We start from the raw sequence: 25,275 nt of genomic DNA on the forward strand, positions 1-25,275 counted from the left end.
AAAATGGACTTGGTATTTTACCAAATAGGACTATCTTCCTTTTATGAAAGAAATTCAACAAATGTACTTTTAACAAGGCACACTTGTTAATTGAAATGCATTCCAGTCAAACTGATTTGTTTAACAATTTTTGGGGTTACTACATGATTCCATATGTGTTATGAGTAGGTGAGTAGGTATGAGTAGGTGTCTGTCATTCACCTACTGAATGAGTAGGTGTCCAAACTGTTGACTGGTACTGTAGATCAAACCTTTGACACATACCCATCCACACAGCCAAACCTAAACCTCCCAAAGGGAAATGGAGTTTTCCTGCCATGCAACCATATTCAACATAACCCCCTAAGGACTACATTACCCAGACATACCTTTGGGCTTCCCAGCTGGATGGCTTTTGCAGGCGTTGAGCATGGCCTGTTTCTTCTGGACCTCAGTGAAAGAGAATCCTGGAGGTGGAAACCACATAGGGCATAGGTCATTGTGGATATCACAGATTCATTCTGCCAGGACCACCTATCAATACCCAGCTTTTCAGAGTGAACAGAATAACACAAGACCAGATTGTTGGATGAGAACGTTTCAGGAGCATCCATATGCTTTGTTTTCCAGGGGGACCTGACTGGATCAGGGTTAGGAAGGCAGACAGCCTCAGAGAAAGAGCCCACTGAATTTCCAACCAGAACCCTCCACACATGACAGATCCCAGACAAAACCCTGAGACTACGTCAGAGAAGCGAAGCGGACAGCTGAGATGGATTGATGGGCCTTTTGCCTGTTTATCTGAGGGATCAATGACACTCTGAGACATTAGCATACCCTTCTCTTCCTGGTGGTTCTCTGACCACAGCCCCAACAGCTGTTTCAACTACTACTGCAGCATTAGAGAGACAGGAGGGCCAAACTCACATTTGACTAAACAGGAAAGGAAGCACAGCCGGTGGCTTTAAGCTGACTAGCAATAACACAGGTCGGCAGTTCATCACATACCTTTTTTCAAATGGAGGCGTACAACCATGACAGAGACGGTTAACTGACAGTTATCCCTAAGGCAACGGAGCGGCGTCTCCTCACCTGTCTCGCGGTCGTGCTGCACCTGCCTCCTCTCGTCCTGGAAGGCTCGGAGCCAGCGTTGTTTCTGCTCAGGCTTCTTGGCACACAGCAGGTGGACCTCGTCACCCGCCAGCGAGCACAGTTTCAGAGCGTTCTTCACCGACATGTTGAAGTCCTTCTCCTTCCCATCCTCCACATCCACCACCTCAATCTGGTCCATGTCCATACGACCCTTACAGTACAGCATGTCCCTGCGCAGGAGGTCCTAGTGGGATACAGGGAAGTGTTACTAACGCTTACAGTATAGCATGTCCCTGCGCAGGAGGGCCTAGCATGTCCCTGTGCAGGAGGTCCTAGCATGTCCCTGTGCAGGAGGGCCTAGCATGTCCCTGTGCAGGAGGTCCTAGCATGTCCCTGCGCAGGAGGTCCTAGCATGTCCCTGCGCAGGAGGTCCTAGCATGTCCCTGCGCAGGAGGTCCTAGTGGGATACAGGGAAGTGTTTCTAACCCTAACAGTACAGCATGTCCCTGCGCAGGAGGTCCTAGAATGTCCCTGCGCAGGAGGTCCTAGCATATCCCTGCGTAGGAGGTCCTAGCATGTCCCTGCGCAGGAGGTCCTAGCATGTCCCTGCGCAGGAGGTCCTAGAGGGATACAGGGAAGTGTTACTAACCCTAAGGCGTACATGGTCAGGGAAGGGTTGGAGTTTTTAACAGCGTTGCTCACCTTTTTGCAGTAGACCATCTGGTGGTCGAAGAGGAAGAACATGCGCTGCTGGCTCCTAGCCTGAGGCTGGGAGATCTTCGTCAGCTCTCCAGAGAAGATCAGATCCGAACTTTTACTGAGGATATCTTCTCCCTGACCATGTTCAAACCCACACAAGAAATATATGTTAGAGCCTGCAGAGATACGGGGGGGGGGGGGGGGGGGGGGGGGGGCATGAGATACAGAGATTGATCATCCAACAGATGTGTATTGTATAGCTAGGGCCCGGAGTTGGTCCTGACTTCAGGCCTGGTTTCCAGATCAAGTCACCTGGTCAGAAAAAAACCTGACCCCTAGTCATGGATTCTGTTCCATGACCCATGATGCACTGTTCCTCACCTCCCAGTCCTCTATGGAGCGCTGCCATTGAGCGATCTTGTCGATGTTCTCCAGGCGTCGCTTCCTCTCATTGATCAGCCTGGCCACGTTCTTCATGGCGTTCAAGGCAGCCTCCACGTCCCTATAGTCCCTGATCCCAGATGACCATGTTAGACTCTATGCCTCTATCTCTACTTCCTTTCTCTCTCACATCACACTGTATCTTATAAAAGCTTTGTTTTCTATAAAAGTCACTAATATGGCTGCCAATTTACAATCTGAGAATAACTAAATGTATTATCAGTGTCAGTACCACTGCTGTAAGTGAATTAGGTGTAGGTTAGACTGTACAGTAGAATGTGTGTGCTGGTTTACAGTACCTGTACCTGGGGGTTGGTGTATTTCAGTAGCTCGGCCAGCTGCAGAGGGTACTTACCTGTGCTGGGGGTTGGTGTATTTCAGTAGCTCGGCCAGCTGCAGAGGGTACTTACCTGTGCTGAGGGTTGGTGTATTTCAGTAGCTCGGCCAGCTGCAGAGGGTACTTACCTGTGCTGGGGGTTGGTGTATTTCAGTAGCTCGGCCAGCTGCAGAGGGTACTTGCCTGTGCTGAGGGTTGGTGTATTTCAGTAGCTCGGCCAGCTGCAGAGGGTACTTACCTGTGCTGAGGGTTGGTGTATTTCAGTAGCTCGGCCAGCTGCAGAGGGTACTTGCAGATCTTCTGAACGGGCGTGAGCAGGAACCCATCCAGCGAGATGTCAATCATCTTCTGCAGCAGACGACAAGCCTCGAAGAAGAACACGTACTTGTTGGTCTTCATCCGCCTGGACAACTGCACACAGGCGTTGGGGTGGTTGTTACAGTACTCCGAGTAGATCTGGAAGTCTGTTTGCTGAGGAGGGAGAGGAAGAGACAGGACGCGTTAACATGGCGGTTTGAAACAATGAAAATTAGGCTCTAGAGAGGTTTCTTGACTTGGATCCCTAACGTAAACTGCTGGTGATCCTTCTACATTTTGGAAAACGGTAAATGCACGGAATCGTACAAATTCCTCCTCTTCTTCCATGACTAAGCAAGTTCTGTCTGACTCTGGCATCCTAACTGAGAAGAATGGAATAAGTCATGCCACAGGAGACAAATAGGTCCTGTTGTTTATTAGCATGTTTCCAATTCACGATGCAGTTCTGTCGTGTGGGTGTTTGCCATTAATCCCCTGTCAAGTGTGTGTTCTCCCTCTACAGAACGATGGAGAATACCGTTAAAAGGCAGAGAAGCTCAGAGGCCAACTGGGAGGGACTGGAACGGCAGCACACAGTATTTAGACTTGTGTACCATGCTGTTTGTTTCTTTAGTTGAATGATCAGAATTCATTTTGGTAGAAAATGTTCTGTACATTTTTGTATCCAGAAGAATGACAAATGAATGGATTATGATTTTTCAAATCAAAGTTTATTTGTCACGTGTGTCGAATACAAGACCTTACAGTGAAATGCTGACTTTCAGGCTCTAACCAATAGTGCAAAAAAAAGGAAATTAGGTGAACAATAGGTAAGTAAAGAAATAAAACAACAGTAAAAAGACAGGCTATATACAGTAGCGAGGCTATAAAAGTAGCGAGGCTATATACAGTAGAGGCTATATACAGTAGAGAGGCTATTTGGGACAATTCTATTGGACAATTTAAGCCACTACAGATGCTTTAAGTCTGCATTTTATCTCTGCAGGCTTTTTTATTTGACAGAAACGGTGGTTTAATTGACCCCGGTCAGTCAATCGAATACTCTTCCCTCTGGCTGCCTCTAGCTGACTCAACGGTTAACCCATCAACGTTGATTCAATTTCAACAACTTACTATCTTTGATGTGCTTGATGCCTTGCTTAAGATTGGCGTAAAAGAAAACCCCCTTGGGCAGATACGCTCGATCCATTGTTTTGCTGCAGCTCTCTGCCCCATTGATTGCTGAATCATTAAGCCATGTTTTCTACCTGATGATTATATCTGTTACTATCACCAATGTTTGGAAGGAGGCCCATGTACTCCCCCTAACCTGACCATTATATCTGGTACTATCCCCAAGGTTTGGATGACGACCCATGTACTCCCCCTAACCTGACCATTATATATGATACTATCCCCAAGGTTTGGATGACGACCCATGTACTCCCCCTAACCTGACCATTATATGTGATACTATCCCCAAGGTTTGGATGACGACCCATGTACTCCCCCCAACCTGACCATTATATATGATACTATCCCCAAGATTTGGATGACGACCCATGTACTCCCCCCAACCTGACCATTATATATGATACTATCCCCAAGGTTTGGATGACGACCCAAACAAAACATAGAAACATACAAAGCAAACTATGGTCAGGGTGTGACAGTGTTGAACACTACTCACATGTTCAAGGAAGCAGGATCCGATCTCGCTGAGGTGCGGCTGCTCCTGGTTGAACCTCTTCTCCAGACCTTTCAGGAACTTTTTCTGGAAGCGGTAGATATCCTCAATGTTTCCGAAGATACACAGCAGCTGCTCCTCTGTGAACATGTCTATCCTCTTACGGCACTGCTTGATGTAACCCTGAGAGGAACAGTAGACCCATGTAGTAGATTATACAGAGGTCTATCTGATTTTACTCTGTCAAATATGTTAATAATTCCTAGAAATAATCAGGTTGAAAGTTGAGATGCCCTAATCTGAACTGAGACGCTGTAGTCTGAACTGAGAGGCTGTAGTCTGAACTGAGACACTGTAGTCTGAACTGAGAGGCTGTGGTCTGAACTGAGAGGCTGTAGTCTGAACTGAGAGGCTGTAGTCTGAACTGAGACGCTGTAGTCTGAACTGAGACGCTGTAGTCTGAACTGAGAGGCTGTAGTCTGAACTGAGACGTTGTAGTCTGAACTGAGCTGTACTAACCTCACAGATGTCTTTGAGGTGTTTGATGTAGTCTCTCTCTGTGATCATGATCTCATTGATGACATTAGTCCTCATCTGTTCCTTACAAGGCAGGCCTGGTCCCAGAAACAGGCCCACGCCTGGCTGGTCATTCTCCCCAGCCCCAGGCTTCTCCAGCTGGGCTAGGTACTCCTCCATAGGCTCATCCTGGTTCACACGCAACTACAGGGACCAGGGAGAAAGGTGCCGTTGTTATAGAATACCCTCACTAACAGATCACTAAAGTTAAGATGCAGAATGTTTTTTGGGGGGGGGGGGGGGGGGGACAACTGCAGCACTTATAACCCTAGCAATAATCATATATAACAAAGACAAGTAAGAGAGAGTAGTTCATTTCTGTTGTCCTCAGTTCCAGAGAGAGAGAGAGAGAGAGCGAGAGAGATAGAGAGAAAGAGAGAGAGATACAGAGAGAGAGAGAGAGTAGTTCATTTATGTTGTCCTCAGTTCCAGAGAGAGAGAGAGAGAGAGAGTAGTTCATTTCTGTTGTCCTCAGTTCCAGAGAGAGAGAGAGAGAGTAGTTCATTTCTGTTGTCCTCAGTTCCAGAGAGAGAGAGAGAGAGAGTAGTTCATTTATGTTGTCCTCAGTTCCAGAGAGAGAGAGAGAGTAGTTAATTTATGTTGTCCTCAGTTCCAGAGAGAGAGAGAGAGAGAGAGAGAGAGTAGTTCATTTATGTTGTCCTCAGTTCCAGAGAGAGAGAGAGAGAGTAGTTCATTTATGTTGTCCTCAGTTCCAGAGAGAGAGAGAGAGAGTAGTTCATTTATGTTGTCCTCAGTTCCAGAGAGAGAGAGAGAGAGAGCGAGAGAGAGAGAGAAAGAGAGAGAGAGAGACAGAGAGAGAGAGAGAGTAGTTCATTTCTGTTGTCCTCAGTTCCAGTTCCAGAGAGAGAGAGTAGTTCATTTCTGTTGTCCTCAGTTCCAGAGAGAGAGAGAGCGAGAGAGATAGAGAGAAAGAGAGAGAGAGAGACAGAGAGAGAGAGAGAGTAGTTCATTTCTGTTGCCCTCAGTTCCAGAGAGAGAGAGAGAGAGACAGAGAGAGAGAGAGAGACAGAGAGAGAGAGAGAGAGTAGTTCATTTCTGTTGTCCTCAGTTCCAGAGAGAGAGAGAGAGAGAGAGAGAGAGAGAGAGAGAGAGAGAGAGAGAGAGAGAGAGAGAGAGAGAGAGAGAGAGAGAGAGACAGACAGATGTAGAGTTAGTTTCTTACCCGGACGAAGCTGGCTGGGAACCAGCCTTCACTGTCCAGAATGCGTCCCCACCACCACTCTTTGTTGGTGGCATCCACTACCTCGATGACATCCCCCGCCTTGAAGCCCAGCTCCTGGTCGTCCATAGTGACATGGTCCCACAGCGCCTCGGCGTACACACAGCTGCCATCGCTAATCAGCTGGTGGAAGGACAGACAGACAGGGACAGACAAACAGACAGACGGGACAGCACAGGTCAGTAATGGGAGGATGTCATAGTGGCACAATAAAAAATGGACGACATTGAAACATAGAAACAAGGTTTCTAAACTTTTTAAACAATTCTGATCAGGAAAAACTCTAGTTATGGGCTAACTAGGGGCCCTGAAGGTTTCCCTGGTCAGGAACTCCTCTGTACGTTATTCATCCAGCACTTTGTAAAACCAGTTTATAAATAACTGGAAAGCAGAGTGGCTGACCGAGAGAGTAGAGATATGCATGATTTACAGTATGATGTAATAGGGCTGTACGGTATCACTAAACTACAACTCATCACTCTGAAACATGACTACTGCTCACCACAGACAAGGAGTACAATGTCGTTTCAACCCAGAAATGATGACTTTGTAACAACAATGTTTCTACTCTGTAGGCTAAATTTTAGCACAGACACAACATAATCATCTTTCCGCTACTGCGTTAGCTAAGCTAACTGGGTCAGGTCCTGAGTGGAAAGCATTGATTCTGTTGAGCCAAGCCACTGAGACTGAGAGGGGCTTGACAGAGATCAATGTGGAGATAAGAGAGAGAATGAGAGAAAGAGAGCTAAAGAGCCTGATAAATGTACAACAGTCATCATATTTCACATTACCACATACACACACGTATAGTTGAAGTCGAAGTTTACATACACCTTAGCCAAATACATTTAAACTCAGTTTTTCACAATTCCTAACATTTAATCCTAGTAAGAATTACCCATCTTTGGTCAGTTAGGATCACCTCTTTATTTTAAGAATGTGAAATGTCAGAATAATAGTAGAGAGAATGATTTATTTCAGCTTTTATTTCTTTCATCACATTCCCAATGGGTCAGAAGTTTACATACACTCAATTAGGATTTGGTAGCATTGCCTTTAAATTGTTTAACTCGGGGCAAACGTTTCGGGTAGCCTTCCACAAGCTTCCCACAATAAGTTGGGAGCTGGTGGAACTGAGTGGAACCAGTAGAGCTGGGAGCTGGTGGAACCAGTAGAGCTGGTGTAACTGAGTCAGGTTTGTAGGCCTCCTTGCTCACACACACGCTTCTTCAGTCCTACCTACACATTTTCTACAGGATTGAGGTCAGGGCTTTGTGATGGCCACTCCAATACCTTGACTTTGTTGTCCTTAAGCAATTTTCCACAACTTTGGAGGTATGCTTGTGGTTATTGTCCATTCGGAAGACCCATTTGCGACCAAGCTTTAACTTCCTGACTGATGTCCTGAGATGTTGCTTCAATATAGCCACGTAATTTTTTGTCCTCATGACACCATCTATTTTGTGAAGTGCACCAGTCCCTCCTGCAGCAAAGCACCCCCACAATATGATGCTGCCACGGTTGGGATAGTGTTCTTCGGCTTGCAAGCGTCCCCCTTTTTCCTCCAAACATAACGATGGTCATTATGGCCAAACAGTTCTATTTTTGTTTCATCAGACCAGAGGACATTTCTCCAAAAAGTACAATCTTTGTCCCCATGTGCAGTTGCAAACTGTAGTCTGGCTTTTATATGGCGGTTTTGGTGCAATGGGTTCTTCCTTGCTGAGCTTCCTTTCAGGTTATGTCGATATAGGACTTGTTTTTACTGTGGATATAGATACTTTTGTACCTGTTTCCTCCAGCATCTTCACAAGGTCTTTTGCTGTTTTTCTGGGATTGATTTGCACTTTCTGCACCAAAGTACGTTCATCTCTAGGAGACAGAACGCGTCACCTTCCTGAGCGGTATGATGGATGTGTGGTCCCATGGTGTTTATACTTGCGTACTATTGTTTGTACAGATCAACGTGGTACCTTCAGGCATTTGGAAAAGACTCCCAAGTATGAACCAGGTCTTGGCTGATTTCTTTTGATTTTCCCATGATGTCAAGCAAAGAGGCACTGAGTTTGAAGATAGGCCTTGAAATACATCCACAGGTACACCTCCAATTGACTCAAATTATGTCAACTAGTAACCGAAAGGTTGCAATTTCAAATCCCCGAGCTGACAAGGTACAAATCTGTCGTTCTGCCCCTGAACAGGCAGTTAACCCACTGATCCTAGGCCGTCATTTAAAATGAGAATTTGTTCTTAACTGACTTGCCTAGTTAACTAAAGGAAGAAAAAAAATAATAATTAGCCTATCAGAAGCTTCTAAAGCCATGACATAATTTTCTGGAATTTTCCAAGCTTTTTAAAGGCACAGTCAACTTAGTGTATGTAAACTTCTGACCCACTGGAATTGTGATACAGTAAATTATAAGTGAAATAATCTGTCTGTAAACAATTGTTGGAAAAATGACTTGTGTCATACACAAAGTAGATGTCATAACCGACTTGTCAAAACTGTAGTTTGTTACCAAGAAATGTGTGGAGTGGTTGAAAAATAAGTTTTAATGACTCCAACCTAAGTGTCTGTAATTTTCTGACTTCAACTGTACATGCACACACAGATATACAAACTACTGTGTCAACATCATGCTGGCATTATAGCAGTACGCCTTGTACGAATGGCCCATAAAGCAGCAGCCTATTTCCTGTTTCTGTAGTGTGAGGCAGCGTGACGTACCAGTTCACCCACTGGACAGGACAATAGTCTATCTCCTGTTTCTGCAGTGTGAGGCAGTGTGATGTAGCAGCACATCCCCTGGACAGGACACTAGTCTATCTCCTGTTTCTGCAGTGTGAGGCAGCGTGATGTACCAGTACATCCCCTGGACAGGACACTAGTCTATCTCCTGTTTCTGCAGTGTGAGGCAGCGTGATGTAGCAGCACATAAACTGAAAATGTTGAAACCGACCATACATCACAGGCATTTTGCTGATATCGTTAATTATGATAAGTAGCCTATACTAGAGAAACGTGAATGAAATAAGTTTTCTAATGTCGTGACTTGACTTTAACATTAATCTGAAGACTGTTTTTTTTATTTATCTTATAAACTATTTCTTACCCGATTAAATTAATAATGTAACGATTAACTCATTAGGATCTGGGGCACCACGAGAGCGGTTCTTTAAAGAGTTACTCTCTCCCTAATGAAACTCAAAAAGGTCTTTACCTATCACATCTATAAACAGTCAACTTATTAATCATAACCTCGTATCATATCATCATTCTGAACAGTTGTAACCTCCTTTCCCATCCCAAACTCTAGGGAGTTTTTCCGGGCCAACGTGCTTCAACACCTGCATTGCTTGCTGTTTGGGGTTTTAGGCTCGGTTTCTGTACAGCACTTTGAGATTTCAGCTGATGTACGAAGGGCTATATAAATACATTTGATTTGACCTTACTTATAATTCAGTACTATACAAATCGGTTCAATATTTATTTACTAGCTAATTAAAGGGTAACAAGGGATAAACATACACACTTAATACGTTAAAAACAGGTCCCTAGCGGACTGACAACAACATGGCTGCTTGTTACAAAAGACATGGAGAGGGCGAGAGAGAGAGAGAGAGAGAGAGCGAGAGAGAGAGAGAGAGAGAGAGGGACAGAAGCACAACGTTGGTACATTTAGAAACTACTCTCACTAATAGTATTCCTAAACTTTGCACACAAACCTCCACCCGCTTGGAGTAAGAAATCATGAATGTATTTACGTGAGATGCCTTGTTTAGCCGTGTATCTCTCTCGGAAACGGGCAGCCTTGGAAAGGGGGTTTGGGCCTTTTCGCGGCACGCTTGTAAGGCTCTGATTGTCCAAAAGAGTTCCAACAAGTCTTCTGTTGTTAATCTCTGTATTTGTCCTGTATCCGGTGACTTGTCCTGTAGTCCTGAACAGAACTAGACAGTTGATTTTCCTTCCATTTGCTCTGGAAGATACCTCTTTGAAAATGTGCTAGCCAGCTGTGTTGTTGATTCCCAGTGGGGTGATGAGAGTAGCGTAATATGATGGTTTGAGAATAGTAGTAGAATGGTCCCACTTAAATTCACTTTTCTAGATACTTTACTTAGGACAGCAAATCAGCCGTACCAGTGATTGTCAGAGAGGTGAGTTTATCGTCTCTACCTCGTGTTGATATTCAGAGTTCAGACCACTTTTAACGTGTAGCTGCAGCTCTACGTATATCTGGTCTGGTATGTTAATTCTTAACCCATAATTTTATACATTTTCTTCAAAAGTGGCGGTTCCGTCAGGCTGACACGCTCAGGTCTCTGACCTCACTCAGGTGCGTGACTTGTCACTGTGCAAATTTGTAATTTATAAAAAAATCTCTTATGGTTCCAATAATCATATCCCTTTCTTAACAAAAACATTTTCATCATTTTCATAACACTTGCACACGCATAGGATGGAATCTTCGTCCATGTTGTGGGTATACTTTCCAAGTTACAGTATTTCCTCCATAACATTTTTAATGACATCACAAAATAACAAACAAAATTACGTTAGTGTTCTATAGATCGCATCTGACCATTCTCTATGTTCTATGTTAGAAATATTGTTCCAGTATCCACTTTAGAACATGTTGAGTTTCAGCCGGAAAAGGTCTGTTGACACAAAAGACATTCATCTGGTGAACATTGGAGAGGGAGAGTTGAATGTTCTACCTTGATTTACAACAGGGCACCGTGAATTGTTAAACCCCACCAGTTCCTGCGATTGAGAGGGGGTCTGGGGTCTGGGCCATGGTACTGCCCCTCTCATCACCCCATGGGCCAGCCTCAGCTTCAAACCTGTCCCTGTCCTGAGCTGCCTCGTCACCCCTCACGGTAAAGCTCCAAGACAATCACGGACTACAAAAGGAAAACCAGCCATGTCACGGACATCAACGTCTTAATTCCAGATAAACTAAACACCTTCTTTGGCGCTTTGAGGATAATACAGTGCCACCAACGCGACACGCTACCAAGGACTGTGGGCTCTCCTTCTCTGTGGCCGACGTGAGTAAGACATTTAAACGTGTTACCCCTAGCAAGGCTGCCAGCCCAGACGGCATTCCTAGCCGTGTCCTCAGAGCATGCGCAGACCAGCTGGCTGGTGTGTTTACGGACATATTCAATATCTCTCTATACCTGTCTAATGTTTTAAGATGGCCACCATTGTTCCTGTACCCAAGGCAAAGGTAACAGAACAAAAATGTATTGGAAGACTCAATAACCTTGGCTTCTCAAATGACTGCCTCATCTGGTTCACCAACTACAGTGTGTCAAATCGGAGTGCCTGTTGTCCGGACCTCTGGCAGTCTCTATGGGGATGCCACAGGGTTCAATTCTAGAGCCGGCTCTTTTCTCTTTATGTATCAATGATGTCGCTCTTACTGCTGGTGATTCTCTGATCCACCTCTAAGCAGACGACACCATTCTGTATACATCTGGCCCTTCTTTGGACACTGTGTTAACAACCCTCCAGGGGAGCTTCAATGCCATACAACTCTCCTTACGTGGCCTCCAACTGCTTTTAAATGCAATTAAAACTAAGTGCATGCTCTTCAACCGATTGCTGCCCGCACCCTCCCGTCTCTACTAACATCACTACTCTGGACGGTTCTGACTGAATTTGTGGACAACTACAAATAACGAGGTATCTGGTGACACTGTAAAATCTCCTTCCAGACTCACATTAAGCATCTCCAATCCAAAATTAAATCTAGAATCGGCTTCCTATTTCACAACAAAGCATCCTTCACTCATGCTGCCAAACATACCCTCGTAAAACTGACTATCCTACCGATCCTCGACTTCGGCGATGTCATTTACAAAATAGCTTCCAACACTCTACTCAGCAAACTGGACGTAGTCTATCACAGTGCCATCCATTTTGTTACCAAAGCCCCATATACCACCCACCACTGCGACCTGTATGCTCTCGTTGGCTGGCTCTCACTACATATTCGTCGCCAAACCCACTGGCTCCAGGTCATCTATGAGTCTTTGCTAGGTAAAGCCCCGCCTTATCTCAGCTCACGTGTCACAATAGCAACACCCACCTGCAGCACGCAGTCCAGCAGGTATATTTCACTGGTCATCCCTAAAGCCAACACTTCCATTGGCCTTTGCAGCCAATGACTGGAACGAATTGCAAAAATCACTGAAGCTGGAGACTTATATCTCCCTCTCTAACTTTAAGCATCACCTGTCAGAGCAACTTACCGATCACTGTACCTGTACACAGCCCATCTGTAAATAGCACACCCAACTACCTCATCCCCATACTGTTACTTATCCTCTTGCTCTGTTGCACCCCAGTATCTCTACTTGCACATCATCATCTGCACATCTATCACTCCAGTATTAATGCTAAATTGTAATTATTTCGCCTCCATGTCCTATTTATTGCCTTTACCTCCCTCGTCTTCTACATTTGCACACACTGTACATAGTTTTTTCTATTGTGTAATTGACTGTACGTTTGTTGATGTGTAATTCTGTGTTGTTTTTGTCACACTGCTTTGCTTTATCTTGACCAGGTCGCAGTTGTAAATGAGAACTTGTTCTCAACAGGCCTACCTGGTTAAATACATTTTTTATTAAAACGTTCAAGCAATAACTCACCTATTCTTAACATGCTAGACCCAACCACATACAGTACACAAACAGTACACAAACAGTACACAAACAGTAAACAAACATACACAAATAATAAAACACATCCCAGCAGTTTGCAATGTGTTCTTCTTCTCCCACACGTTCTATTCACAACATAGAAAAACATTTAACTATGTACCAGACATGTACAACACGTACAGGGCAGAGCATTTGCTACCGTTCATGATGTCAACAACCCCCGTGGTGCAAGCTAGCTAACCTGTCCCTCACACATGAGCTGTGTTGGTGCTGGGCTAAGCAGTTCCTGTCATATAACCCCTGAACTGTGTTTGTGCTGGGCTAAGCAGTTCCTATCATATAACCCCTGAACTGTGTTGGTGCTGGGCTAAGCAGTTCCTATCATATAACCCCTGAACTGTGTTTGTGCTGGGCTACGCAGTTCCTATCATATAACCCCTGAACTGTGTTTGTGCTGGGCTACGCAGTTCCTATCATATAACCCCTGAACTGTGTTTGTGCTGGGCTAAGCAGTTCCTATCATATAACCCCTGAACTGTGTTTGTGCTGGGCTAAGCAGTTCCTATCATATAACCCCTGAACTGTGTTTGTGCTGGGCTAAGCAGTACCTATCATATAACCCCTGAACTGTGTTTGTGCTGGGCTAAGCATCACCAGTCTAGATCATCCATCGGTTTGCTTTACCTGTGATCACCTCCTCTTATCCTGGGCTCCCATCCACACCAGAGGGATCTCCACCTCCCTCTCTCCTCCCCCTATCTTCCTCCTGTCTCTCTCTCTTCCTTGGTTGATGGTGTGTGTGTGAGTGTGTGAGTGAGTGTGTCGTCGGTGTGTCTGTCTACTGGAAAGCCAGGAGGAACATGAGCACTACGTTGATGACGACGAGCAACATCGTGATCATGAAGACCACCACCTTCTGAGTCTCGCGGTGGAGGTTGCAGAGTAGCACAGTGTTGAGGACGCCCAAACGCTGCCGGGCACGGCGAGCGCCACCGCCGCGAGCCATGACATAGGCCCCGGCTGGGCCATCACCCCTCCCCCTCTCCGTCTCTCTCCCCCTCTTCTTCTCCTCCTTCACTACTACCCTGCCGGCCTGTCTTCCGCCTCTCTCTTCCTCTCCGTCACTCTCCCCCTCCTACCGCTTCACCGCGAAGCCTCACCGCCTGTGTTTGAGCACTTCCCTCCCTCTGTTTTCCGTGTCCTCTCTCTTCCTCTCTGACTCTCTACGTCTTCAGGATGTGAGGTAGAGCTGCAGCTTTCTTATTACATTCATTTAGTTTTTCTCCTCCCCCGTCCTCTTCTGTCGTTCCCCCGTATCTTCGTTACGTCCACACAGCGCCCCTCTAACATGGCCACCCTTTTTATTTTCACATTAGCTTTATTAGAAAGAATGACAAAGCCAATGTTCTCGTTCTCTCTCTCTCTCTCTCTCTCTCTGTCACACACACACACACACACACCAATGCTAAAATGGTGCCGGGGTCTGCCTGGAGCCACACAACCATACATTCACCTCCCTACAGCGAGTAACCAAACTGGATGTTGAGTGTGTCTCCGTATCCTGGATACCAGGGTGGATGAGGAGGGCCTTAGCAACCACGGGGAGGGCGGGATGGAGTGGGGGAGGATGCAGAATAATAGACTGTGTGTGCAGGAAGGGAGGGGGTGGGTGGGCTGTGTGTGTGTGTTTGTGTGTTATTGCATCGGATACTGCTATTTTAGCCAATTAATTAAAGCTATATTAAAGCTATAATCATTTCAATATTTTGCTTTGGGAAGCACCGCAGATATTGAAAGGAGCAAGATGCAAGACTTCACTCACACACAGCCCGTATCTGTGCTGTTCACACTGTTACAGCCTGATAGCCAGGGGACCAAAACAGTAAAGAAGTTGTTGCAGAAATGTACCCACTATTCTGTTTACTTTCTGTATCTATGTCAAATCGCTGATTATTTTCTTTTATTTTTTATTTTTATTAAAAAAAAAAATAATAATTTTACCCCTTTTTCTCCCCAATTTCGTAGTATCCAATTGTTGTAGTAGCTACTATCTTGTCTCATCGCTACAACTCCCGTACGGGCTCGGGAGAGACGAAGGTTGAAAGTCATGCGTCCTCCGATACACAACCAACCAAGCCGCTGCTTCTTTAACACAGCGCACATCCAACCCGGAAGCCAGCCGCACCAATGCGCCGGAGGAAACACCGTGCACCTGGCCACCTTGGCTAGCGTACACTGCGCCCAGCCCGCCACAGGAGTCGCTGGTGCGCGATGAGACAAGGACACCCCTACCGACCAAGCCCTCCCTAACCCGGGCGACGCTAGGCCAATTGTGCGTCGCCCCACGGACCTCCCGGTTACGACAGAGCCTGGGCGCGAACCCAGGACTCTGATGGCACAGATGGCACAGTACAGCGCACTTAACCACTGCGCCACCCGGGAGGCACAGAGTCTACCTTTAACACACAATCACTTAGCAGATGAAATTATTGGATTCTCCAACGCTCTCTATCCCCTCCCCCTTTCGGTCCCTCTCCCCTCCCCTTTCCCTCTCTCTCCCCCTCTCCCTCCCCCTCTCTGTCCCCCCTCTCCCTCTCCCCTCTCTATATTCCCTCGTCCGTTTCTCTCTCTCCTCTCCCTCTCCCCTCTCCCTCTCTATATCCCCTCCCCCCTGTCCCTCTCTCCCCCCTCTCTCTCTCCCCTCTCCCTTTCCCCTCTCTATCCCCTCCCCCTCTCTCTCTGACCTTGATACCCAGGTGTAGCCAAACAGACCTCTTTACTGCCACTGCTCATCTCAACCAAACAGACCTCTTTACTGCCACTGCTCATCTCAACCAAACAGACCTCTTTACTGCCACTGCTCATCTCAACCAAACATACCTCTTTACTGCCACTGCTGATCTCAACCAAACAGACCTCTTTACTGCCACTGCTCATCTCAACCAAACAGACCTCTTTACTGCCACTGCTCATCTCAACCAAACAGAATATGATGACCCAGACTACCTCACTCTGATTCTAATATAGACAGCACAGGAGGATGGTGGTACCTTAATTGGGGAGGTAGGTGGAAAGGTATCCACAACATCAAAAATATGGTTTCCATGGTTTCCATGTGTTTGATGCCATTCCATTCGATCCTTTGCAGACATTACTATGAGTCGTCCTCCCCTCAGCAGCCTCCACTGACAGTCTACACAGCTGACACATACAGTAGCTGAACATTATACTATAGGGCGGTCTTCTGGAAACAGATTAATCTTAATCCTGGACTATAACATATTTCCATGGAGGTTTTCCAGATCAGAGGCAGCAGGGATGACCAGGGATGTTCTCTGTTTAGTGAGTCCTCCAGATCAGAGGCAGCAGGGATGACCAGGGATGTTCTCTGTTTAGTGAGTCCTCCAGATCAGAGGCAGCAGGATGACCAGGGATGTTCTCTGTTTAGTGAGTCCTCCAGATCAGAGGCAGCAGGGATGACCAGGGATGTTCTCTGTTTAGTGAGTCCTCCAGATCAGAGGCAGCAGGGATGACCAGGGATGTTCTCTGTTTAGTGAGTCCACCAGATCAGAGGCAGTAGGGATGACCAGGGATGTTCTCTGTTTAGTGAGTCCACCAGATCAGAGGCAGTAAGGATGACCAGGGATGTTCTCTGTTTAGTGAGTCCACCAGATCAGAGGCAGTAGGGAGGACCAGGGATGTTCTCTGTTTAGTGAGTCCACCAGATCAGAGGCAGTAGGGATGACCAGGGATGTTCTCTGTTTAGTGAGTCCACCAGATCAGAGGCAGTAGGGATGACCAGGGATGTTCTCTGTTTAGTGAGTCCACCAGATCAGAGGCAGTAGGGATGACCAGGGATGTTCTCTGTTTAGTGAGTCCACCAGATCAGAGGCAGTAGGGATGACCAGGGATGTTCTCTGTTTAGTGAGTCCACCAGATCAGAGGCAGTAGGGATGACCAGGGATGTTCTCTGTTTAGTAAGTCCTCCAGATCAGAGGCAGTAGGGATGACCAGAGATGTTCTCTGTTTAGTGAGTCCTCCAGATCAGAGGCAGTAGGGAGGACCAGGGATGTTCTCTGTTTAGTGAGTCTGCCAGATCAGAGGCAGTAGGGATGACCAGGGATGTTCTCTGTTTAGTGAGTCCACCAGATCAGTAGGAATGACCAGGGATGTTCTCTGTTTAGTGAGTCCATCAGATCAGAGGCAGTAGGAATGACCAGAGATGTTCTCTGTTTAGTGAGTCCACCAGATCAGAGGCAGCAGGGATGACCAGGGATGTTCTCTGTTTAGTGAGTTCACCAGATCAGAGGCAGTAGGGATGACCAGAGATGTTCTCTGTTTAGTGAGTCCTCCAGATCAGAGGCAGCAGGGATGACCAGGGATGTTCTCTGTTTAGTGAGTCCTCCAGATCAGAGGCAGCAGGGATGACCAGGGATGTTCTCTGTTTAGTGAGTCCTCCAGATCAGAGGCAGCAGGATGACCAGGGATGTTCTCTGTTCAGTGAGTCCTCCAGATCAGAGGCAGCAGGGATGACCAGGGATGTTCTCTGTTTAGTGAGTCCTCCAGATCAGAGGCAGCAGGGATGACCAGGGATGTTCTCTGTTTAGTGAGTCCACCAGATCAGAGGCAGTAGGGATGACCAGGGATGTTCTCTGTTTAGTGAGTCCACCAGATCAGAGGCAGTAGGGATGACCAGGGATGTTCTCTGTTTAGTGAGTCCACCAGATCAGAGGCAGTAGGGAGGACCAGGGATGTTCTCTGTTTAGTGAGTCTGCCAGATCAGAGGCAGTAGGGATGACCAGGGATGTTCTCTGTTTAGTGAGTCCACCAGATCAGTAGGAATGACCAGGGATGTTCTCTGTTTAGTGAGTCCACCAGATCAGAGGCAGTAGGGATGACCAGGGATGTTCTCTGTTTAGTGAGTCCACCAGATCAGAGGCAGTAGGAATGACCAGGGATGTTCTCTGTTTAGTGAGTCCACCAGATCAGAGGCAGTAGGGATGACCAGGGATGTTCTCTGTTTAGTCAATCCACCAGATCAGAGGCAGTAGGGATGACCAGGGACGTTCTGTGTTTAGTGAGTCTGCTATATCAGAGGCAGCAGAGATGACCAGGGATGTTCTCTGTTTAGTGAGTCCACCAGATCAGAGGCAGTAGGGATGACCAGGGATGTTCTCTGTTTAGTGAGTTCACAAGATCAGAGGCAGTAGGGATGACCAGGGATGTTCTCTGTTTAGTGAGTTCACCAGATCAGAGGCAGTAGGGATGACCAGGGATGTTCTCTGTTTAGTGAGTCTGCCAGATCAGAGGCAGTAGGGATGACCAGGGATGTTCTCTGTTTAGTGAGTTCACCAGATCAGAGGCAGTAGGAATGACCAGGGATGTTCTCTGTTTAGTGAGTCCTCCAGATCAGAGGCAGCAGAGATGACCAGGGATGTTCTCTGTTTAGTGAGTCCACCAGATCAGAGGCAGTAGGGATGACCAGGGATGTTATCTGTTTAGTGAGTCCACCAGATCAGAGGCAGTAGGGATGACCAGGGATGTTCTCTGTTTAGTGAGTCCACCAGATCAGAGGCAGTAGGGATGACCAGGGATGTTCTCTGTTTAGTGAGTCCACCAGATCAGAGGCAGTAGGGATGACCAGGGATGTTCTCTGTTTAGTGAGTCCACCAGATCAGAGGCAGTAGGGATGACCAGGGATGTTCTCTGTTTAGTGAGTTCACCAGATCAGAGGCAGTAGGAATGACCAGGGATGTTCTCTGTTTAGTGAGTCCTCCAGATCAGAGGCAGCAGAGATGACCAGGGATGTTCTCTGTTTAGTGAGTCCACCAGATCAGAGGCAGTAGGGATGACCAGGGATGTTCTCTGTTTAGTGAGTCCACCAGATCAGAGGCAGTAGGGATGACCAGGGATGTTCTCTGTTTAGTGAGTCCTCCAGATCAGAGGCAGCAGAGATGACCAGGGATGTTCTCTGTTTAGTGAGTCCACCAGATCAGAGGCAGTAGGGATGACCAGGGATGTTATCTGTTTAGTGAGTCCACCAGATCAGAGGCAGTAGGGATGACCAGGGATGTTCTCTGTTTAGTGAGTCCACCAGATCAGAGGCAGTAGGGATGACCAGGGATGTTCTCTGTTTAGTGAGTCCACCAGATCAGAGGCAGTAGGGATGACCAGGGATGTTCTCTGTTTAGTGAGTCCACCAGATCAGAGGCAGTAGGGATGACCAGGGATGTTCTCTGTTTAGTGAGTCCACCAGATCAGAGGCAGTAGGGATGACCAGGGATGTTCTCTGTTTAGTGAGTCCACCAGATCAGAGGCAGTAGGGATGACCAGGGATGTTCTCTGTTTAGTGAGTCCACCAGATCAGAGGCAGTAGGGATGACCAGGGATGTTCTCTGTTTAGTAAGTCCTCCAGATCAGAGGCAGTAGGGATGACCAGAGATGTTCTCTGTTTAGTGAGTCCTCCAGATCAGAGGCAGTAGGGATGACCAGGGATGTTCTCTGTTTAGTGAGTCCTCCAGATCAGAGGCAGTAGGGATGACCAGGGATGTTCTCTGTTTAGTGAGTCCTCCAGATCAGAGGCAGCAGGGATGACCAGGGATGTTCTCTGTTTAGTGAGTCCACCAGATCAGAGGCAGTAGGGATGACCAGGGATGTTCTCTGTTTAGTGAGTCCTCCAGATCAGAGGCAGTAGGGATGACCAGAGATGTTCTCTGTTTAGTGAGTCCTCCAGATCAGAGGCAGTAGGGATGACCAGGGATGTTCTCTGTTTAGTGAGTCCTCCAGATCAGAGGCAGCAGGGATGACCAATGACGTTCTCTTGATAAGTGCCTGAATTGGACCCTTTTCCTGTTCTGGCTAAGTATTCAAAATGTAACAAGTTATTTTGGGTGTCAAGGAAAATCCCTTACAAAAATGTACCTTGGTACTACTGTGGTACTTTCCCTTATATGACTACCATGGTGTAGTCTGAATCAAGGAAATATTCCCATGGTTTTAGCTTTGAAGTATAATGATAATACTGAGGTACTGTCATTGTATTACCATGGTATTGCATCATTTATACCATGGTATAGACGTGGATCATGGAAATACCATGGTTTTAACCTACATTGTGCATTTTTTCTTAAATTTTACCTTTATTTAACTAGGCAAGTCAGTTAAGAACAAATTCTTATTTTCAATGACAGCCTAGGAACAGCGGGTTCACTGCCTGTTCAGGGGCAGAACGACAGCTCTGGGATTTGAACTTGCAACCTTCCGGTTATTAGTCCAATGCTCTAACCACTAAGCTACCCTGCCGCCCCGCATTCCACCATGGTAACGCACAATTATATTAAATGGTACCAATAGTTATTATATAGTATCATTTTTTATTAATTGTGCGTTACCATGAGTATAATGCATTACATTAATAAACGCCCCATGGTCAAAAGATGTAGGATGGTGTTATATTGATGAGTTTACACACCAGTACCGGCAAGTTTCTGGTAAAGTCAGAGGCAGACTACTGTTGTTGGTCTGTAACATCAAAGAAAACGGGACATAGTTGCTGTGAAAAAGGCTTCTTTCTGTATTAATAGTACAGTTTTCTTCTCATGTTTGGGTTCCCAGTGTTGCCAACCTGAAATGTAGGAGAATGTAGGATACACTATATATACACAAAAGTATGTGGATACCCCTTCCAATTAGTGGATTTGGCTATTTCAGCCATACCCGTTGCTGACAGGTGTATAAAATCGAGAACACAGCCATGTAATCTCCATAGACAAACATTGGCAGTAGAATGGCTTTACTGAAGAGCTCAGTGACTTTTGACGTGGCACCGCCACCTTTCCAACAAGTCAGTTAGTCAAAATTCTGCCCTGCTAGAGCTGCCCTGGACAACTTGAAGTGTTGTTATTGTGAAGTGGAAACGTCTAGGAGCAACAACGGCTCAGCCACGAAGTGGTAGGCCACACAAGCTCACAGAACGAGACCGCCGAGGTGCTGAAGAGCGTAGCGTAGTCCTCGGGTGCAACACTCACTACCGAGATCCAAACTGCCTCTGGAAGCAACGTCAGCACAGTAACAGTTTGTCGGGAGCTTCATGAAATGGGTTTCCATGGCCGAGCAGCCGCACACAAGCCTAAGATCACCATGCGCAATGCCAAGCATCGGCTGGAGAGATGTAAAGCTCTCCGCCATTGGACTATGGAGCAGTGGAAACGCGTTCTATGGAGTGATGAATCACCATCTGGCAGTCCGACGGACGAATCTGGGTTTGGCAGGTTCCAGGAAAACGCTACCTGCCTGAATGCATAGTGCCAACTGTATCAATCAATCAAATGTATTTATAAAGCCCTTTTTATAAAGGCCTTCTAAAGTTTGTTAGAGGAGGAATAATGGTCTGGGGCTGTTTTTCATTGTTGGGATTAGGACCCTTAGTTCCAATGAAGAGAAATCGTAACGCTACAGCATACAATTACATTCTAGACAATTTTGTGCTTCCAACCTTGTGGCAACAGTTTGGGGAAGGCCCTTCCATGTTTCAGCATGACCATGGCCCAGTGCACAAAGCGAGATCTATACAGAAATGGTTTGTCGAGATCGGTGTGGAAGAACTTGATTTGCCTCCACAGAGCCCATGACCTCAACCCCATTGAACACCTTTGAGATGAATTGGAATGCCGACTGCGAGCCAGACCTCACTAATGCTCTTGTGGCTGAATGGAAGCAAGTCCCCGCAGCAGTGTTCCAACATCTAGAGGAAAGCCTTCCCAGAAGAGTGGAGGCTGTTTAGCAGCAAAGGGGGACCAACTCCATATTAATACTCGTGATTTTGGAATGAGATGTTCGACGAGCCACGTGTTCACATACGTTTGGCTATGTAGTGTATATGGTAGCCTGATCTTTGGCATTTTGTCATATTTTACAGTATTTCTAGTCAAGGCCTTGTTTCAGCCAGCAGAGGGAGCCACAAGGTCTAGTGGTTGGTTCATGCGCTCTCACTCTCATGGTAACCTGCCTAAGCAGTGAGTCGGTTGAATGAGAGAGCCAACTGAAGAGAAACACACCAGATAAATAAAATATTATCATCAAGTTATAAAGCATAGGATATTAAACTTCAAGTTAAGCGGAATGTAATGATATAATATTTGTCATTTTTGATGATGTTTTGATAGTTTAATTAATTTATAAAAGCCTGTTAGCATAGAAGCTAACGGCAGCTAAAGAAAGCTCCAGTCAAGCTAGCCTGTTGTAGTCATGGCGACAGGACCAATGAACATTCATACAGAGTGTAAACAAAGGGAAACGTTGTAACTTGAGTTTTTAGGGATTTGTTGAGAATTACATGATGAAAATGTGCCTATGAGATAAGATGATAATTAATATCCTTTTACAAATAGTTTTTTAGTATGTTGGCTATTTAGAATGGTCAGTTGAATGAGAGAGAGCCAACTGAAAAACAACATTTACTGTAAGAAAGAAGCACCAGATAAACTAACTATTTTAAATCTTCAAGGTTTTAGACAGCATTCATTCTTCTCACCAGACTCCAAGGTTTAAGAGGGTACACTACACGACTAGACCATGTGTGTTGTGGTTTTTCACTATGAGTTTTAAGGGGTTCAAGAGGGTACTAGGCCTATGCTTTGCCATTGCAGAGTTAGTAGGCAATGTTGCATTATGTGAGTACTATAAATTACTATGTTTTTGGTCACTTTACCCGAAAAATGGTGGGACACAGACCATAATAATATATCGTAAACAACTGCCGTGCTTTTATGTTTCACTACATGCTGTTAGTACAAAAACATGTTTATTGTACTACCATGGTTCATTTTTTGGGGTCACTACCATGGCAGGAAAATACCATGGTACGAATGCAAATACCATTGAATTATCCTGCTATGTTGGTGAACAAAAAACATGATATTTCCTTCATTGTATTACCATGGTACATTTTTATAAGAGACACATGGAGTAAAAATAACCTTATTTTATTTAGGAATGTAGTGAAGTAAAAGTACAAATGTAAAAAGGTAAATATAAATAGTAAAGTACAGATACCCCCAAAAAACGACTTAAGTAGTACTTTAAAGTATTTACACCACGGTCCTCATCCTTGGTTGTTCTAGCTGTTCTATGTAGTGCATACTGTATGGTGTCATGCATCTATGGCATCTATGGTAACTATGGCAACAAGGCAATAACAATCCTGTGTTTACAGCCTCTGTCTCTCCCATACGGTGCATTCGGAAAGACCCCTTGACTTTTTCAACATTGTGTTACGTTACAGCCTTATTCTAAAGTGGATTAAATATATGTTTTTCCTCACCACTTGGGGCTTCCAAGTGGCACCAGCGGTCTAAGGCACTGCATCTCAGTGCTAGAGACGTCACTACAGACAACCTGGTTCGATTCCAGACTGTATCACAACCAGCAGTGATTGGGAGTCCCATAGGGCGGCGCACAAATGGCCCAGTGTCGTCTGAGCCGGTGTAGGTCGTCATTGTAAATAAACATTTGTTCTTAACTGACTTGTCTAGTTAAATAAAGATGCTTTAAAAATATAAAAAATCAACACAATACCCTATAATGACAAAGCAAAAACATGCTTTTTGAAATTTTAGCAACTTAATTAAAGATAAAAAACTGAAATACTGTACTTACATAAGTATTCAGACCCTTTGCTATGAGACTCGAAATTGAGCTCAGGTGAATCCTGTTTCCATTGATCATCCTTGAAATGTTTCTACAACTTGATTGGAGTCCATCTGTCTATACTGTATAAGGTCCCACAGTTGAAATTGCATGTCAGAGCAAAAACCAAGCCATGAGGTTGAAGGAATTGTCCATAGAGCTCCGAGACAGGATTGTGTCGAGGCACAGATCTGGGGAAGGGTACCAAAAAAATCACCAAGAACACAGTGGCTTCCATCCTTAATAAAATGGAAGAAGTTTGGAACCACCAAGACTCTTCCTAGAGCTGGCTGCCGGGCCAAACTGAGCAATTGGGGGAGAAGGGCCTTGGTCAGGGATGTGACGAAGAACCCGATGGGCAATCTGACAGAGCTCCAGGGTTCCTCTGTGGAGATGAGAGAACCTTCCAGAAGGACAACCATCTCTGCAGGACTCCACCAATCAGGCCTTTATGGTAGAGTGGCCAGACGGAAGCCACTCCTCAGTAAAAGCACATGACAGCCTGCCTGGAGTTTGCCAAAAGGCATCTAAAGGACTCTCAGGCCATGATAAACAAGATTCTCTGGTCTGATGAAACCAAGATTGAACTCTTTGGACTGAATGCCAAGCATCACATCTGGAGGAAACCGGGCACCATCCCTACGGTGAAGCATGATGGTGGCAGCATTATGCTGTGGGATGTTTTTCAGAGACAGGGAGACTTCTCAGGATCGAGGGAACGATGAACGGAGCAAAGTACAGAGAGATCCTTGATGAAAACCTGCTCCAGAGCGCTCAGGACCTCAGACTGGGGCCAAGGTTCACACAGCCAAGACAACGCAGGAGTGACTTCGGGACAAGTCTCTGAATGTCCTTGAGTGGCCCGGCCAGAACCCAGACTTGAACACGATCAAACATCTCTGGAGAGACCTGAAAATAGCTGTGCAGTGACGCTCCCCATCCAACCTGACAGTGCTTGAGAGAACCTGCAGAGAAGAATGGGAGAAATTCCCCAAATAAAGGTGTGCCAAGCTTGTAGCTTCATACCCAAGAAGAATCAAGGATGTAATCGCTGCCAAAGGTGCTTCAACAAAGTACTGAGTAAAGGGTCTGAATGTGATATTTCAGTTTTTTAGAACAATTTCTCTAAATCTGCTTTTGCTTTGTCATTATGGAGTATTGTGTAGATTGATGAAGAAAAAACGATTGCAATTGTATTTGAATAAGGCTGTAACGTAACAAAATGTGGAAAAAGTCAAGGGGTCTGAATACTTTCCAGAATGTACTATATCTCTTCTCTCTCTGCCTCTCTTCTCTCTCGCCTCCCTCTCTCCTCTCCCTTCTCCTCTCTCTAACTCCCTCTCTGCCTCCCTCTCTGCCTCTCTCTCTCTCACTCTGCCTCTCTCTCTCTCACTCTGCCTCTCTCTCTCTCACTCTGCCTCTCTTCTCTCTCACTCTGCCTCTCTTCTCTCTGCCTCTCTTCTCTCTGCCTCTCTCTCACTCTGCCTCTCTCTCACTCTGCCTCTCTCTCACTCTGCCTCTCTCTCACTCTGCCTCTCTCTCACTCTGCCTCTCTTCTCTCTCTCA

The 25,275-nt window shown here is 45.9% G+C and overlaps 1 protein-coding gene across 2 annotated transcripts in view; it reads right to left on the reverse strand.

Moving 5' to 3' along the window:
- Positions 1–25,275, reverse strand: part of LOC139366896 (rho guanine nucleotide exchange factor 4-like) — a 78,233-nt gene that overhangs the window by 2,520 nt on the left and 50,438 nt on the right. For both annotated transcript variants that reach the window (XM_071104638.1, XM_071104639.1), the window contains 8 exons: positions 6,292–6,471; positions 5,052–5,252; positions 4,536–4,715; positions 2,787–3,019; positions 2,152–2,281; positions 1,774–1,905; positions 1,072–1,315; positions 369–446 (listed from right to left, as the gene is read on the reverse strand). In XM_071104638.1, coding sequence (XP_070960739.1) covers positions 369–446; positions 1,072–1,315; positions 1,774–1,905; positions 2,152–2,281; positions 2,787–3,019; positions 4,536–4,715; positions 5,052–5,252; positions 6,292–6,471 — 1,378 coding nt within the window. The remainder of the gene's footprint in view (positions 1–368; positions 447–1,071; positions 1,316–1,773; positions 1,906–2,151; positions 2,282–2,786; positions 3,020–4,535; positions 4,716–5,051; positions 5,253–6,291; positions 6,472–25,275) is intronic.

This window comes from Oncorhynchus clarkii, chromosome 15 (genome assembly GCF_045791955.1).
Source record: "Oncorhynchus clarkii lewisi isolate Uvic-CL-2024 chromosome 15, UVic_Ocla_1.0, whole genome shotgun sequence".
In the NCBI taxonomy this organism is placed as follows: Eukaryota; Metazoa; Chordata; class Actinopteri; order Salmoniformes; family Salmonidae; genus Oncorhynchus; species Oncorhynchus clarkii.